At 44.3% G+C, this 15059-nt stretch overlaps 1 protein-coding gene across 1 annotated transcript in view; it reads left to right on the top strand.

Annotated features, from left to right (window-relative positions):
• Nucleotides 1–15059, top strand: part of LOC137634989 (putative ATPase N2B) — a 34963-nt gene that overhangs the window by 17794 nt on the left and 2110 nt on the right. The window contains exons 5-8 of the mRNA XM_068367590.1: nt 3805–3975; nt 5879–5995; nt 6685–6810; nt 7790–7930. Of these exons, the coding sequence (XP_068223691.1) occupies nt 3805–3975; nt 5879–5995; nt 6685–6810; nt 7790–7930 (555 nt within the window). The remainder of the gene's footprint in view (nt 1–3804; nt 3976–5878; nt 5996–6684; nt 6811–7789; nt 7931–15059) is intronic.

The following is a 15059-nucleotide window of genomic DNA, read 5'->3' as shown; positions in this document are numbered from 1 at the left end:
CCTTCAGGAGGCATACTTCCACATTCCTATACACCCGGATTCCCAACCGTTTCTGAGGTTTGTTTACAGGAATGTGGGGTACCAGTTTCGAGCCCTGTGCTTTGGCCTCAGTCCTGCTCCTCTCGTGTTTACGAGGCTCATGAGGAATGTGGCAAAATCCCTCCATCTATCGGGGATCCGAGCCTCCCTGTACTTGGACGACTGGCTTCTCAGAGCATCGTCCAGTCTTCGCTGTCTGCAGGATCTACATTGGACGTTGAGTCTGGCCAGGGAGTTGGGACTTTTGGTCAACCTAAAAGTCCCAACTGATCCCATCCCAGATTATTCTATATTTGGGGATGGAGATTCGCAGTTCAGTTTTTTTCGGGCTTTTCCGTTTGCCACCCAAATAGAACAAGCCCTGCTCGAAGTCCAACTAATGCTGAAAAGAGAACGTTTGTTCAGTCAGGAGTTGGAACAGTCTCGTAGGGACTCTCTCATCCCTGGAGCAGTTTGTCTCACTAGGGAGACTACACCTTCTGCCTCTCCGATTCCATCTAGCCTCTCACTAGAACTAGGACAAGACGTTAGAGACGGTATCATTCCCAGTCTCCGAACCAGTAAAGGCATGCCTGAAATGGTGGGACAGCAATATCAGTCTGAGAGAGGGACTATCCCTAGCAGTCAAGAACCCAAACCACGTGTTGTTCTCAGACGCGTCGGATTTGGGTTGGGGTGCGACCCTGGACGGTCGGGAATGCTCGGGTCTGTGGACCTCAAGTCAGAAGAGCATGCACATCAACGGCAAGGAGCTATTAGCAGTCTACTTGGCCTTGATGATATTCGAAAGCTTCTTCGAAACTAAGTGGTAGAGGTCAACTCAGACAACACCACAGCTTTAGCGTACATCTCCAAGCAAGGAGGCACACACTCCTTCACGCTGCTCGAGATCGTAAGGGACCTTCTCTTATGGTCAAGAAATCGAGGCATCTCCCTGTTGACGAGATTCATCCAGGGGGACTTGAACGTCTTGGCAGACTGTCTCAGTCGGAGGGGTCAGGTGATACCCACGGAATGGACCCTCCACAAGGACGTGGGCAAGAGTCTTTGGGCTACTTGGGGTCAACCCACCATAGACCTCTTTGCCTCCTCGTTGACCAAAAGGTTACCAATCTATTGCTCTCCAGTCCTAGATACAGAAGCAATCCACATAGACGCGTTTCTACTGGATTGGTCTCTTCTGGACTTATATGCATTCCCACCATTCAAGATAGTCAACAAGGTACTGCAGAAGTTCGCCTCTCACGAAGGGACAAGGTTGACGTTGGTTGCTACCCTCTGGCCCGCGAGAGAGTGGTTCACCGAGGTACTTCAATGGCTGGTAGACTTTCCAAGAAGTCTTCCTCTAAGGGTAGATCTGTTACGTCAGCCCCACGTAAAGAATGTCCATCAAAGCCTCCCCGCTCTTCGTCTGACTTCCTTCAGACTATCGAAAGACTCTCAAGAGCTCGAGGCTTTTCGAAGGAGGCAGCCAGTGCGATTGCAAGAGCGAGGAAAGCTTCTACCATTAGAGTATACCAGTCGAAGTGGGAAGTCTTTCGAGACTGGTGCAAGTCATCATCTGTGTCCTCGTCCAGTACCTCTGTAGCCCAAATCGCAGATTTTTCTTTTACATCTGAGAAAGGTTCGCTCCCTTTCAGCTCCCACGATTAAGGGCTACAGGAGCATGTTGGCTTCGGTCTTTCGACATAGAGGCTTAGATCTTTCCAACAATAAAGATCTCCTTAAGTCTTTCGAGATCTCTAAGGAACGTCGTTTGGCAACTCCTGGATGGAACTTAGACGTGGTCCTAAGGTTCCTCATGTCAGACAGGTTTGAGCCATTACATTCAGCCTCCCTGAAGGATCTCACCCTCAAGACACTTTTCCTAGTGTGCTTGGCTTCGGCTAAAAGGGTCAGTGAACTTCATGCCTTCAGTAAGAACATCGGCTTTTCTACAGAAAAAGCCACTTGTTCACTTCAACTTGGTTTCCTGGCCAAAAATGAACTGCCTTCTCGTCCTTGGCCTAAATCTTTTGATATTCCTTGCTTATCAGAGATCGTAGGCAACGAACTGGAAAGAGTATTATGTCCTGTTAGAGCTCTTAAGTTCTATTTAGCTCGTACTAAGTCATTACGAGGTAAATCTGAGGCATTATGGTGCTCAGTTAAGAAACCATCATTGCCTATGTCAAAGAATGCTTTGTCATATTTTATCAGATTTTTAATACGAGAAGCTCATTCTCACTTGAATGAGAAAGACCGATGTTTGCTTAAGGTTAAGACGCACGAAGTTAGAGCTATAGCAACCTCCGTGGCCTTCAAGCAAAATAAATCTCTGCAAAGTATTATGGACGCGACTTTTTGGAGAAGCAAGTCAGTGTTCGCGTCATTTTACTTAAAAGATGTCCAGACTCTTTACGAGGACTGCTACACACTGGGTCCATTCGTTGCAGCGAGTGCAGTAGTGGGTGAGGGTTCTACCACTACATTACCCTAATTCCAATATCCTTTTTAATCTGTCTCTTGAAATGTTTTTAATATTGTTTTTTGGGTTGTACGGAAGGCTAAGAAGCCTTTCGCATCCTGATTGATTTGGCGGGTGGTCAAAGTCATTTCTTGAGAGCGCCCAGATTAGGGGTTTGATGAGGTCCTGTTGTATGGGTTGCAGCCCTTAATACTTCAGCTCCTGGGAGTCTTTCAGCATCCTAAGAGGATCGCTGGGCTTCGTGAGGAAGACAGACTAATAAGGCAGAGTAATCGTCTAAGTCGACTTCCTTACCAGGTACCTTTATATATTTGGGTTTTGTTATGATATAACTGTCAAAAACTCTAAGCATATACGCTGTAAACTTAATTAACTCTGGTCTCTACCCACCACCATGGGTGTGAATCAGCTATTATATATTCACCGGCTAAGTTAAATATTTAAAAATGATATTTTAATTATAAAATAAATTTTTGAATATACTTACCCGGTGAATATATAAATTAAAGGCCCCCCCCTTCCTCCCCGATAGAGACCCAGCGGGATGAGAAAAATTGGGTCTGTTTACATGTATATGCGGTATCTGGCCGATAGTTGGCGCTAGTGGGCACACCCGCAACCTTCATAGCGATCGCTCGCGAGTTTTTGTGTGTTTTTCTGTCGAGCCGCCGGAGGCTCAGCTATTATATATTCACCGGGTAAGTATATTCAAAAATTTATTTTATAATTAAAATATCATATTTTAACCCTTTTACCCCCAAAGGACGTACTGGTATGTTTCACAAAACCCATCCCTTTACCCCCATGGACGTACTGGTACGTCCTTGCAAAAAAATGCTATAAAAAAATATTTTTTTCATATTTTTGATACTTTTTTGAGAAAATTCAGGCATTTTCCAAGAGAATGAGACCAACCTGAACTCTCTATGACAAAAATTAAGGCTGTTAGAGCAATTTGAAAAAAAATACTGCAAAATGTGCTGGGAAAAAAAAAAAAAACCCTGGGGGTTAAGGGTTGGAAATTTCCAAAGAGCCTGGGGGTAAAAGGGTTATTTGGTTTCCATTAGATTTATAAGCAAATTGTTTCATGTAGTTGGGAAGTTAAACCAACAGTGTCTTTTTAGAACAGATTATAGGAAAACAATCAAAGGAAAACCAAACTGCTGACTATAGAATATACCCTTGGTGTAAAATGGTGTTTTTGTAGTAAATATTTACTTTGGAATATTTGAAGTTTTCTATTCCTGTAAATTATAATATTGTAGGTACTGTACTTAAATTTCTCAAAACATTTTCAGGTCACAGATATTGGTGATGCTATGATTCTGAAGAGACTCTTTACAGAACTTTTCAATAATGGTATTGTGGTAATAGCAACAAGTAACAGAAAACCAGAGGATTTATATAAAAATGGCTTGCAACGGTCAAACTTCATACCACTTATTCCTATTTTAAAATCCAAATGCAAGGTAAGGATTATTATACCATGTTAATATATGCAAAAAAAATAATTTTTTTTATCAACCCCATTATTAAATGTATTTATATCTAGATTCATAATTAAATCGATGAATAATATTAACAAACATGCTGAAATAAATCCTGAACAAGATTGCTCTTGACTGGATATAAATTCTATTGTTCCTACACAGCATACAAATCCTCATCTTTTAATAAGGTGCTGAAATTGGTCATTAAAGTTAGATACTGAGCAGTTATCCAGCTGGTGACGGTACAAGGCAACGAGTACCACCCCTTTCCAGCAGGAGCGGAGCGCCTTCACTTTTGTTTTGGCCTCTTGTCACGTACGGATGTACGTACAGACAGCTAATGTCAAACTTATTAATTTTTTCTCTATTGCAGAAAGTGGAATGTAATGGAAGCAAGAAATTTGTTGTTTGCTAGGGGAAAGGTGGATGCTACAACTGCTTTATGGCTAAACCAGCTGTGGACCCACATTCCCTCTGGGCACCTTGTAGAGGACATAACAGTTCGCAGGTATCCCTGTGTGCCGAGTGTAGGTTGTGGCCTCTGGTATATTGGCAGGCATACCCCCTGATAAGGGGAAGAGGTGAGTGAAGTGATCGTCGGTGTTGGCAAATGTCAAAGAAGCCTGGTGAAGTCTTTCGCTGCTTCTGGCTCCTCGTGGGGTGCTACTGCTGCTTCTGTCCCTGCGCATACGCCCCAGGAGCGGTCCCAGGGGAGTACGCTGTGTGGGGTCAGAGTACTCGGATCTACATCGCCAAGCTTTTCAGGTTTCCCTAGAGCATGGAGAAACCCTAGTGTTCAATGCCCTCCTTCTGAGGCTGTAAACTTATCGCCCATGACTGTATAGACTGCTGACGACAAGTTTGACCTAACAAAGTCGTGGGCTTCACAGCTCTTTACTTGTGAGAGTATACCAACATGTCCCTGGACACCTTTGTGCTTGGACCTGTGGTGGCTGCTCAAGTAGTTGTTTAACCAGCCCACCTTCCAAACGGGACAAGGATGCATCTCATGTATAGCAACGTGTAGATGTAAATCTGGAATGAACAATGGTATGACTGGCTCTTCTCCTTCATTCTTATGTCTGGCATCAATGACCTTAGATATCAGGATGCCAGATAACTCATAATCAATCAATGAATCAATCATTCTTCTGTCTACCTTCTCGGGGACCAAGCAGGTGAATTATTATTTGTTGGTCTAAAGAAGTATCTCGCCCATCCCCCCTTAATAAGGTGGATCTTATACCAACCCATTGATCATCATATAAGGTATTATATGCAAATGACATCCCCATTTAGGGAATGGTATCTCTAGTCTGATTGTGTACATGCTTGCATGTACAGCAAGGGCCCATTGGCCTTTCATCCCTATGAAAGTCTGGTATGAGGTTGCTGGGGTCATCGCTTTGCTTCTGCACAGATCAAGTAGTGATCACTTCCAGGGAAGATTCTAAGGGGACTTCCTAAACTCGCTAAGTAATCATTCTCCCTAAATAAAAGATGAAGATTTCTATGCCGCTTTTGGAACAAATCACAAATTTTAAAAGTAATTTGTATTTTTCCTAGCCATACAAACCTTGAGTCTAATCCAACTTCCCTCCTCAACCACCCCTCTTCAGTCCTTGGGCTAAAGGTTAAAAGTGAAGGCTTTCCAGGTGGAAAGGGGCCGGGGCTATCCGCCCCACATGATTATCGGCTGACTAATTACTCGTTATCCAACTTTAACAACTGACTCTAGCTCATACTGAGCCAATATCCCTAATTAAAGGACTGGTTTTATGGCTAGGAAAAATTAAAATCTCCTTTTAAAAATATGGAATATTTGTGATTTAATGTTGAGGACATAATACTGTTCATAAGAGATTGCTATTTTTCATTTCAGGTTATCAATTTGGACTCGGGCATAGATTACAGGGTTAAAAATCTTCCCGACTCCAATAAAGTATTTTTCGTGAAAACAGAATGTGATGCCGATGCCGAAGTAAAAACTATTTTTAAGGTGAGTTTGTCGTATAAATGTAATTGAATTTTCATGATTTATTCCTGAGAGTTTGTAATACAGATTAAAAATTATTTTTCAATTGCAACCACCAAAACACTTTATTTTGGGATCCACCTTTTATGTACTAAATTCAATGAAGAATTGTAATTTCTGTTATGCCTACGGAATTGCTGTAGATGTAGGATTCCTGTTTATTATAAGCATTAAGGGAAATTTATATGCTGAAAAAGCAGTCAGAGCTTTATCTACTATGACCAGCTGTTCAGTCTATTTTATTAACTGTATAATTCATCTTTTTAATTCATGGGGTCTCTTTTGAATAGTAGATTGATGACAAATTGAAATTAATAGAAAAAGAACACATTGAAGTAATTTTGTCCTTCTATTGAACTGTTCCCACTTATTTACCCATTTGCTATTTCATGATAACCCCAATGACTCAATACCAGAATGTAGGTTAACCATAACAAACAATTTTCATACAATTGTTAAGTTGTCATTGAGCAATGAATACCAAGTCTTGGAAATGAATCCCTTTGAGAAATCTTGCCTGACTCGACATTTTCAGTGGTAGTTGTTTCAAGTGAGTTGAAAATGCATTTAGCTTCTTTGGTAAAAAAAATAGAATTTTCATATCAAATTTAAGATATGCAAATTGATTTACTCAATTTATTTTCTTGTTTCAGGTCCTTTGCGCCGATGAAACAGATGTTGTTCGCCCTCGTACACTCTCTTATGCTGGCAGGAGTGTTAGCTTTCAAATAACTTGTGGAGGTGTGCTGAATAGCACCTTTGCTGAACTCTGTGATCGGGTAAGGAAAATCAGTGTCGCAGATTACTTGTAGTCAGTTGCTGTAATATTTATTTAACTGAAAACTTATTACTGATAGTTTATTCTAAATTCGAGGTCAACACAATTCCAAACATCATTTGGTATCCAAAAGAATATTGTCTGCTGGCTAGCAATACTACACAAGAACCTCTTGGATCCCCAAGTCCCCAGCATATAGTAGCCTCACAAATGGGTTAGATTCCTGCTCTTGGTCAATTTTAAAGGATTTAATTTTTTAATCTTACTGCTGTATAGTTCTTTTCCTGATCTTTTAACTAGTCTAGTAGGATAAAGAACTGAAGTAAAGAATAAACTATAAAGTTGAAATAAAAAATTTTTTTTAAGATAAATAACAATGTTAAACAGATAAATGAAATATAAAACAAGAATTACGTCAACCTGTTCAAGAGGAAAGAATTTACATCAAGTTTGAGGTATTTTGATTACTAGCCAGTCAAGACGCTGTTTCCGAGATTTTAACCTAGTGCACTCATTTGTTACGGCCTTCGTATTTTACCCGTACTGGCACATTATGGATGACATTTTCACCCGAGGGATCTCAAGAATGGGCGACAGAATTATTTGTCAACAGATAAAACACTTGTTGAATGACCAGTGCTTCCCTATCAGACTTGTAGAGGACTTTATGCTGGATAAAAAAATAACAATCATTCATAGTTAGACATCTCTACACCCAAAGCATGAGATAACTTATACTACTTATAAGCATAGCTCTAATTTTTCTGATAATCAATTTGGTCAATAGTCTCTTGAAATGTGTTCATTTATGTACAGTAGTAAAAGTTTGTACATAAACATAAGAGAAGTGTGTTGACACATCACCTTATAGGGATGTTTTAAAGATGAGTTTTAAGGTTATATCAGATACTGTATATAAATAGCCAAAGATGTTTTTTTGTTTTGACAATTGTAACTAACAAAGAACCCCTTCTTTTTAGGCCTTAGGTGCTGCTGATTACATCCAGTTAAGTCATGTTTTCCACACTGTCATCATCAGAGACATTCCTATCCTAAACCAGAGGACCAAAGGTCAAGCTAGACGTTTTATAACACTGATCGACACATTGTATGACAATAAGGTAATTAAGGTTTTGTTTGTATTATATTTTTCTTTTTTATGGCACACTTTCTAATTGTTTAAATTAATCTTAACCCTTTTACCCCCAAAGGACGTACTGGTACGTTTCACAAAAGCCATCCCTTTACCCCAATGGACGTACCGGAACGTCCTTGCAAAAAAATGCTATAAAATTTTTTTTTTTCAATATTAAACTTACCCGATAATCATGTAGCTGTCAACTCCGTTGCCCGACAGAATTCTACGGAAGGGATACGCCAGCGATCACTATACTAGAAGGGGGTGTACTCACCAGCGCCACCTGTGGCCAGGTACTGCAGTACTTCTTGTTGACACCACCTCAATTTTTCCTCTGTCGTGCTTCCGGCAAGACGTTCAGGATACGCTTATAATTTTGGAGTCTTGTTCACGGTTTTTGGTGAAGTATTGCTCTAAGATTTCAGCTTTCGCTATACTGGAAACTTTTCTATTAGCTTGGATAGCTTTTATATTGATTTGATTAATGGTTAACGATCTTTTGCTTTATTTGGAATCCCCCTTGACTAGCTCTTTGATTCAAGATGTCCGACCTTTCTCAAGCCCCTCCCCATAGACGATGTAGGACTTGTATTAGGCGTATTCCGAAGGCCTCGGTTGATCCTCACACCGCTTGTTCCGACTGTAGGGAAAAATCCTGTCAGTTGGAAGATCGATGTGAGGAATGCGCCGGACTTTCGGAACTTGAGTTTGTTCGATTCCTTAAATATACCACTAAGTTAGAGAGAGAGAGAGTTAGGAGGAGTTCTGCTCGCTCTTCGCTTTATTCCTCACCTCATGATCCTCAACCTTTTCCTCCCCCTGTAGTGGCTACCCCCGAACCTACTATTTGTGCTCAGCCTGATATGTCCGATGTTTTGCGTGCCATTCAGGCTTTAGGTGACAAAGTGGAATCGGTAGTGAGTGACCACAAGTTCCTCTTGGCGGACGTCAAGGAACTTAAGGTGAGAAGTGCAGTGGGAAGTGGTAGTGCCAGTGCTGTGCCGAGTGCTAGTGTCAGTGCGGTGCCGAGTGCTAGTGTCAGTGTCAGTGTTGTGCGTGAGGGTACTTCTGTGCGTGCCAGTCGTCCTCCCAGTCCGGGACCTCTTGCAAGCTCCCAAGCCCAGGGGAGAAGCAATGTCGAAGGGCAAAAGGGTTCGGCAGGCCTTGATCGGCGCACAGAAGTATCCTCGGTGGTTGCGGGCGTGTCTTACAGAGACCGTCACTCCCACCCGCAGACGATTGAGCCTTTATTTTCCTCGTCTGCAGAAGAAATTTCGGGGAGAAAACGCTGGACTCAGGTCTCAAGACCTCTTAAACGTAAAGTCCAGACCTCACGAGTTCAACAACCCGGATGCAGTCATTGGGTTAGCTCTGACTCTCCGCAGTCATCAGGTGACTGCACACCTCCTAAGAGAGGTAAGGCGATGCCTCAACAGACCTCATCTTCTGTTAAGGCTTTGCCTCAACAGACCTTATCGTCTGTTGATCCCAAGATGACTTTGCTGCAGTCCATGCAGTCGCAGCTTGCGGTCTTAATGCGTGAGTTTCAGGCAGAGAAGGTTACACCTCCTCCTGCGAGCGCTCCTCCTCACCGCAGTCCAGTCTGCCAGACGTACGAAGTTGAGGTTCCTCAAGCTACCTCCATGCGTGAGCTACCGCGTTGGGAGTTGCCAGTTACCAGCGTTGTGCAGCAACCTCCACCTTCCTTAAGGCAACCTCAACAATGGGAACAGGAGTCTTATGACTTACATCCTCCTCTTCCTTTGAGGCAAGAGTTTCTTGCAGTTAGACCATCTTCGAGGCAACAACCTCTTGAGGTACGACAACCTCTACCATCCTTGAGGCAGCCACCTCAGCTCTCGCAGCTGCTACCTCCACTTTCCTCAAGGCGAGAACCTCAACTCTTGAGGCTAGCACCTCAAGAACCTCAACTCGTGAGACAGGAACTGCGTTCTGCGCAGCCGCTACCTCAACTCTCGCAGCTCACACCTCAAGAACCTCAACTCGTGAGACAGGAACCTGCTACTGCGCATCCACCTCAACCCTTGAAGCAAGCGCAACTCTTGAGACAGGAAACTCATGCTAGGAGTCAACCACCTCAACGCATGCACCTACCTTCTTCTACTCTACTTGACCAGTCTTTGCAGCCTGAACCTCAGGTTTTAATACAGTCGCCTCTCTCCACACTTGCTCCTCAAACCGCCGCAGAACCTCCTTCATCCCAGCCTCTTGACTTTGTCGTTACCAGCCCTCATCCTCTTCAACAGAGACTTGAGGATGAAACCGCAAGTGTTTGTGCACCCGCTTGTCAGGATTCTGCTGTTCAGCACACCGCTGTAACTTTACCTCTCGCTTCGCAACACTCAGGTGATGAGGTTTCTGAGGAGGAAGCTGCGCACCTAGATGATCCCTCTTCGGACGTGGAGGAACCCAAGTCTTCTCCTCCCTCCATTGACTTTCGCAAGGTCCTGGCTCTTTTCAGAGAGGTTTACCCGGATCATTTTGTTTCTGCTACCCCTCGCTCTCCTCCATCTGAGTTTTCTCTAGGCATGCAAACTGTTAAGTCGGCCTATACTAAGCTCGTCTTTGCTAGATCCTCTAAGAGAGCTTTAAGAATGTTAGGGGATTGGTTGCAGTCCAAACAGCAACTAGGGAAGACTTCTTTTATGTTCCCTCCTACTAAGCTGACTTCTAAGGCGGGCGTATGGTATGCCACAGGAGAGGAACCAGGCTTGGGAATCCCTGCCTCTGCCCAGGCTGACTTCTCAAGTTTGGTCGACTCTCCACGTAGATCGGCTATGAGGCGCTCTAAGGTCTGCTGGACCTTTTCCGACTTAGACCACTTCTTAAAGGGTATATTTCGTGCCTTTGAGATTTTCAATTTTCTCGACTGGTGCCTGGGGGCCTTGAGCAAGAAGACTGCCCCTGCTGACAAGGACTCAGCCATGCTTATAATGTCCTGTATGGATAAAGCAATTCGGGATGGGTCCGGCGAACTTGCCTCAATGTTTGTTTCAGGAGTACTCAAGAAAAGGGAACAACTTTGCACTTTTCTTTCTACTGGCATCACCTCTTGTCAAAGGTCTCAGTTACTTTTTGCTCCGCTGTCTAAGTTCCTGTTCCCCGAAGAGCTTATCAAGGATTTGTCTGCGGCCCTTATTCAGAAGGACACTCATGACCTTGTGGCCTCTTCAGCTCGTAAGGCTAAGGTTGCTCCTTCAGTTCCCAGAACTTACCGCACCCCAGTGGCCGATACTCCTGCTACAAGATTTATTCCGCCCTTTCGTGGCAGAGCCCCCAGCCGAGGAAGTACCCGTCCAGACTCTTTCAGGGGCAGGTCTAAGAAAGGTCCCAAGACTTCAAAAGGCAAACACTGACTCTCCTCCTCTCCAGACAGCAGTAGGAGCCAGACTCAAGACCTTCTGGCAAGCTTGGGAAAGAAGAGGTGCAGACGCCCAGTCTGTCAAGTGGCTAAGGGAGGGTTACAGGATACCATTCTGCCGCAATCCCCCTCTGACCACTTCTCCCATCAACCTCTCTCCCAACTACAAGGAAAAGGACAAGAGGCTAGCGTTACACCAGGAGGTGTCGCTCCTGTTACAGAAGAAGACAGTGGTGATAGTCCGGGACCATCAATCCCCGGGCTTCTACAACCGTCTCTTTCTGGTGGCCAAGAAGACAGGAGGTTGGAGACCGGTGCTGGACGTCAGCGCGCTCAATGCTTATGTCACCAAGCAGACGTTCACTATGGAGACGACGAAGTCGGTCCTAGCAGCGGTCAGGCAGGAGGACTGGATGGTCTCGTTGGATCTGAAAGACGCTTACTTTCACGTTCCTATTCATCCAGACTCCCAACCTTTCCTGAGATTCGTTTTTGGAAAGGTTGTGTACCAATTCCAAGCCCTGTGTTTTGGCCTAAGCACAGCTCCTATGGTGTTTACGCGTCTGATGAGGAATATTGCAAAATTCCTCCACTTAGCGGACATCAGAGCCTCCCTTTATTTAGACGACTGGCTGTTAAGAGCCCCCACAAGTCGTCGCTGTCTGGAGAGTCTCAACTGGACTTTGGACTTGATCAAGGAACTGGGTCTATTGGTCAACTTAGAAAAGTCCCAGCTCATTCCCTCCCAATCCATCGTTTACCTGGGAATGGAGATTCGGAGTCAGGCTTTTCGGGCTTTTCCATCGGCCCCAAGGATAAGCCAAGCCCTAGAATGCATCCTGAGCATGCTGAAGAGGAACAGTTGCTCGGTGAGACAGTGGATGAGTCTAACAGGGACCCTGTCATCGTTAGCCCTGTTCGTCGAGTTAGGGAGACTCCACCTCCGCCCTCTCCAATTCCATCTAGCAGCTCACTGGGACAAGGATTTGACGCTCGAAGCAGTCTCTATTCCTGTCACCAAAGAGATGAAGACTACTCTCTTGTGGTGGAAGACCAACATCCTTCTCAAGGAGGGTCTATCGTTAGCGATTCAGACCCCCAATCTTCATCTCTTTTCGGACGCATCAGACTCGGGCTGGGGCGCGACCTTGAACGGACAGGAATGCTCGGAAACATGGAACAAGGAACAGGAAACGCTCCACATCAACTGCAAGGAGCTGCTGGCAGTTCATCTGGCCTTAATGAACTTCAAGTCCCTCCTGTTAGACAAGGTGGTGGAGGTGAACTCCGACAACACCACAGCCTTGGCTTACATCTCCAAGCAGGGAGGGACCCATTCGAGGAAGCTGTACGAGATAGCAAGGGACCTCCTCATTTGGTCAAGAAGTCTAAATCTCACTCTGGTAACGAGGTTCATTCAGGGCAACATGAACGTCTCAGCAGATCGCCTCAGCAGAAAAGATCAAGTCATCCCCACGGAATGGACCCTTCACAAGAGCGTGTGCAACAGACTTTGGACCTTGTGGGGTCAGCCTACGATAGATCTGTTCGCCACCTCCATGACCAAGAGGCTTCCTTTGTACTGTTCCCCAGTTCCAGACCCAGCAGCAGTTCACGTGGATGCTTTTCTGCTGAATTGGTCCCATCTCGACCTATATGCATTCCCGCCGTTCAAGATCATCAACAGAGTCATTCAGAAGTTCGTCTCGCACGAAGGGACACGGCTGACGCTGGTTGCTCCCCTTTGGCCTGCAAGAGAATGGTTCACAGAGGTACTACAATGGCTGGTCGACGTTCCCAGGACTCTCCCTCTAAGAGTGGACCTTCTACGTCAACCTCACGTAAACAAGGTACACCCAAACCTCCACGCTCTTCGTCTGACTGCCTTCAGACTGTCGAAAGATTCGCTAGAGCTAGAGGCTTTTCGAAGGAGGCAGCCAGAGCGATTGCCAGAGCAAGGAGGGTATCCACTCGTAGAGTCTACCAATCCAAGTGGGAAGTCTTCCGAAGCTGGTGCAGAGCCAATGCAGTTTCCTCTACCAATACCTCTGTAACCCAAGTAGCTGACTTCCTATTACATCTAAGGAATGTGAGATCCCTTTCGGCTCCTACGATTAAAGGGTACAGAAGTATGTTGGCTTCAGTTCTCCGCCACAGAGGTTTGGATCTTTCCTCCAACAAGGACCTTCAAGACATCCTTAAATCTTTCGAGACTTCTAAAGAACGTCGTTTATCCACTCCAGGCTGGAATCTAGACGTAGTCTTAAGGTTCCTTATGTCTCCTAGGTTCGAACCTCTCCAGTCAGCTTCCTTCAAAGACCTTACTCTCAAAACTCTTTTCCTCGTCTGCCTTGCAACAGCTAAAAGAGTTAGTGAGGTTCACGCCTTCAGCAAGAACATTGGGTTCACATCCGAATCAGCAACATGTTCTTTACAGCTCGGATTTTTAGCTAAGAATGAACTTCCTTCACGTCCTTGGCCTAGATCGTTCGAAATTCCTAGCCTTTCCAACATGGTGGGTAACGAGCTAGAAAGAGTTCTTTGCCCTGTCAGAGCTCTGAAATACTATCTTAATAGGTCAAAACCTATACGAGGACAGTTAGAAGCCTTATGGTGTGCAATCAAGAAACCTTCGATGCCTATGTCCAAAAACGCAGTTTCGTATTATATAAGGCTTCTGATTAGAGAAGCCCATTCTCACATGAAGGATGAAGACCTTGCTTTGCTGAAGGTAAGGACCCACGAAGTGAGAGCTGTAGCCACTTCGATGGCCTTTAAACAGAACCGTTCTCTGCAGAGCATTATGGATGCAACTTATTGGAGGAGCAAGTCAGTGTTTGCATCATTTTATCTTAAAGATGTCCAGTCTCTTTACGAGAACTGCTACACCCTGGGACCATTCGTAGCAGCGAGTGCAGTAGTAGGTGAGGGCTCAGCCACTACATTCCCTTAATCCCATAACCTTTTTTTTTTTTAACCTTTCTCTTGAATGCTTTTATTGTTGTTTTTTGGGTTGTTACGGTAGGCTAAGAAGCCTTCCGCATCCTTTTTGATTTGGCGGGTGGTCAATTCGTTCTTGAGAAGCGCCTAGGTTAGAGGTTGTGTAGAGGTCCTTTAGTATGGGTTGCAGCCCTGTATACTTCAGCACCTTAGGGTTGTTCAGCCTCCTAAGAGGAACGCTGCGCTCAGTAAGGAAGACGAACTTATTAAAGGCAGAGTAATGGTTCAAGTCGACTTCCTTACCAGGTACTTATAATTTCATGGTTATTTTGAATAACTGATAATATGAAATACGGGATACTTAGCTTACTTTTAGTCATGTACACTGGTTTTCACCCACCTCCTTGGGTGTGAATCAGCTACATGATTATCGGGTAAGTTTAATATTGAAAAATGTTATTTTCATTAGTAAAATAAATTTTTGAATATACTTACCCGATAATCATGATTTAATTGACCCACCCTTCCTCCCCATAGAGAACCAGTGGACCGAGGAAAAATTGAGGTGGTGTCAACAAGAAGTACTGCAGTACCTGGCCACAGGTGGCGCTGGTGAGTACACCCCCTTCTAGTATAGTGATCGCTGGCGTATCCCTTCCGTAGAATTCTGTCGGGCAACGGAGTTGACAGCTACATGATTATCGGGTAAGTATATTCAAAAATTTATTTTACTAATGAAAATAACATTTTTCATATTTTTGACAATTTTTTTGAGAAAATTCAGGCATTT

The sequence above is a fragment of the Palaemon carinicauda genome, chromosome 45 (assembly GCF_036898095.1).
Source record: "Palaemon carinicauda isolate YSFRI2023 chromosome 45, ASM3689809v2, whole genome shotgun sequence".
Taxonomy (NCBI): domain Eukaryota; kingdom Metazoa; phylum Arthropoda; class Malacostraca; order Decapoda; family Palaemonidae; genus Palaemon; species Palaemon carinicauda.
Note: the sequence above shows the minus strand (reverse complement) of the source record. Positions and strands in the feature narration are given on the sequence as shown.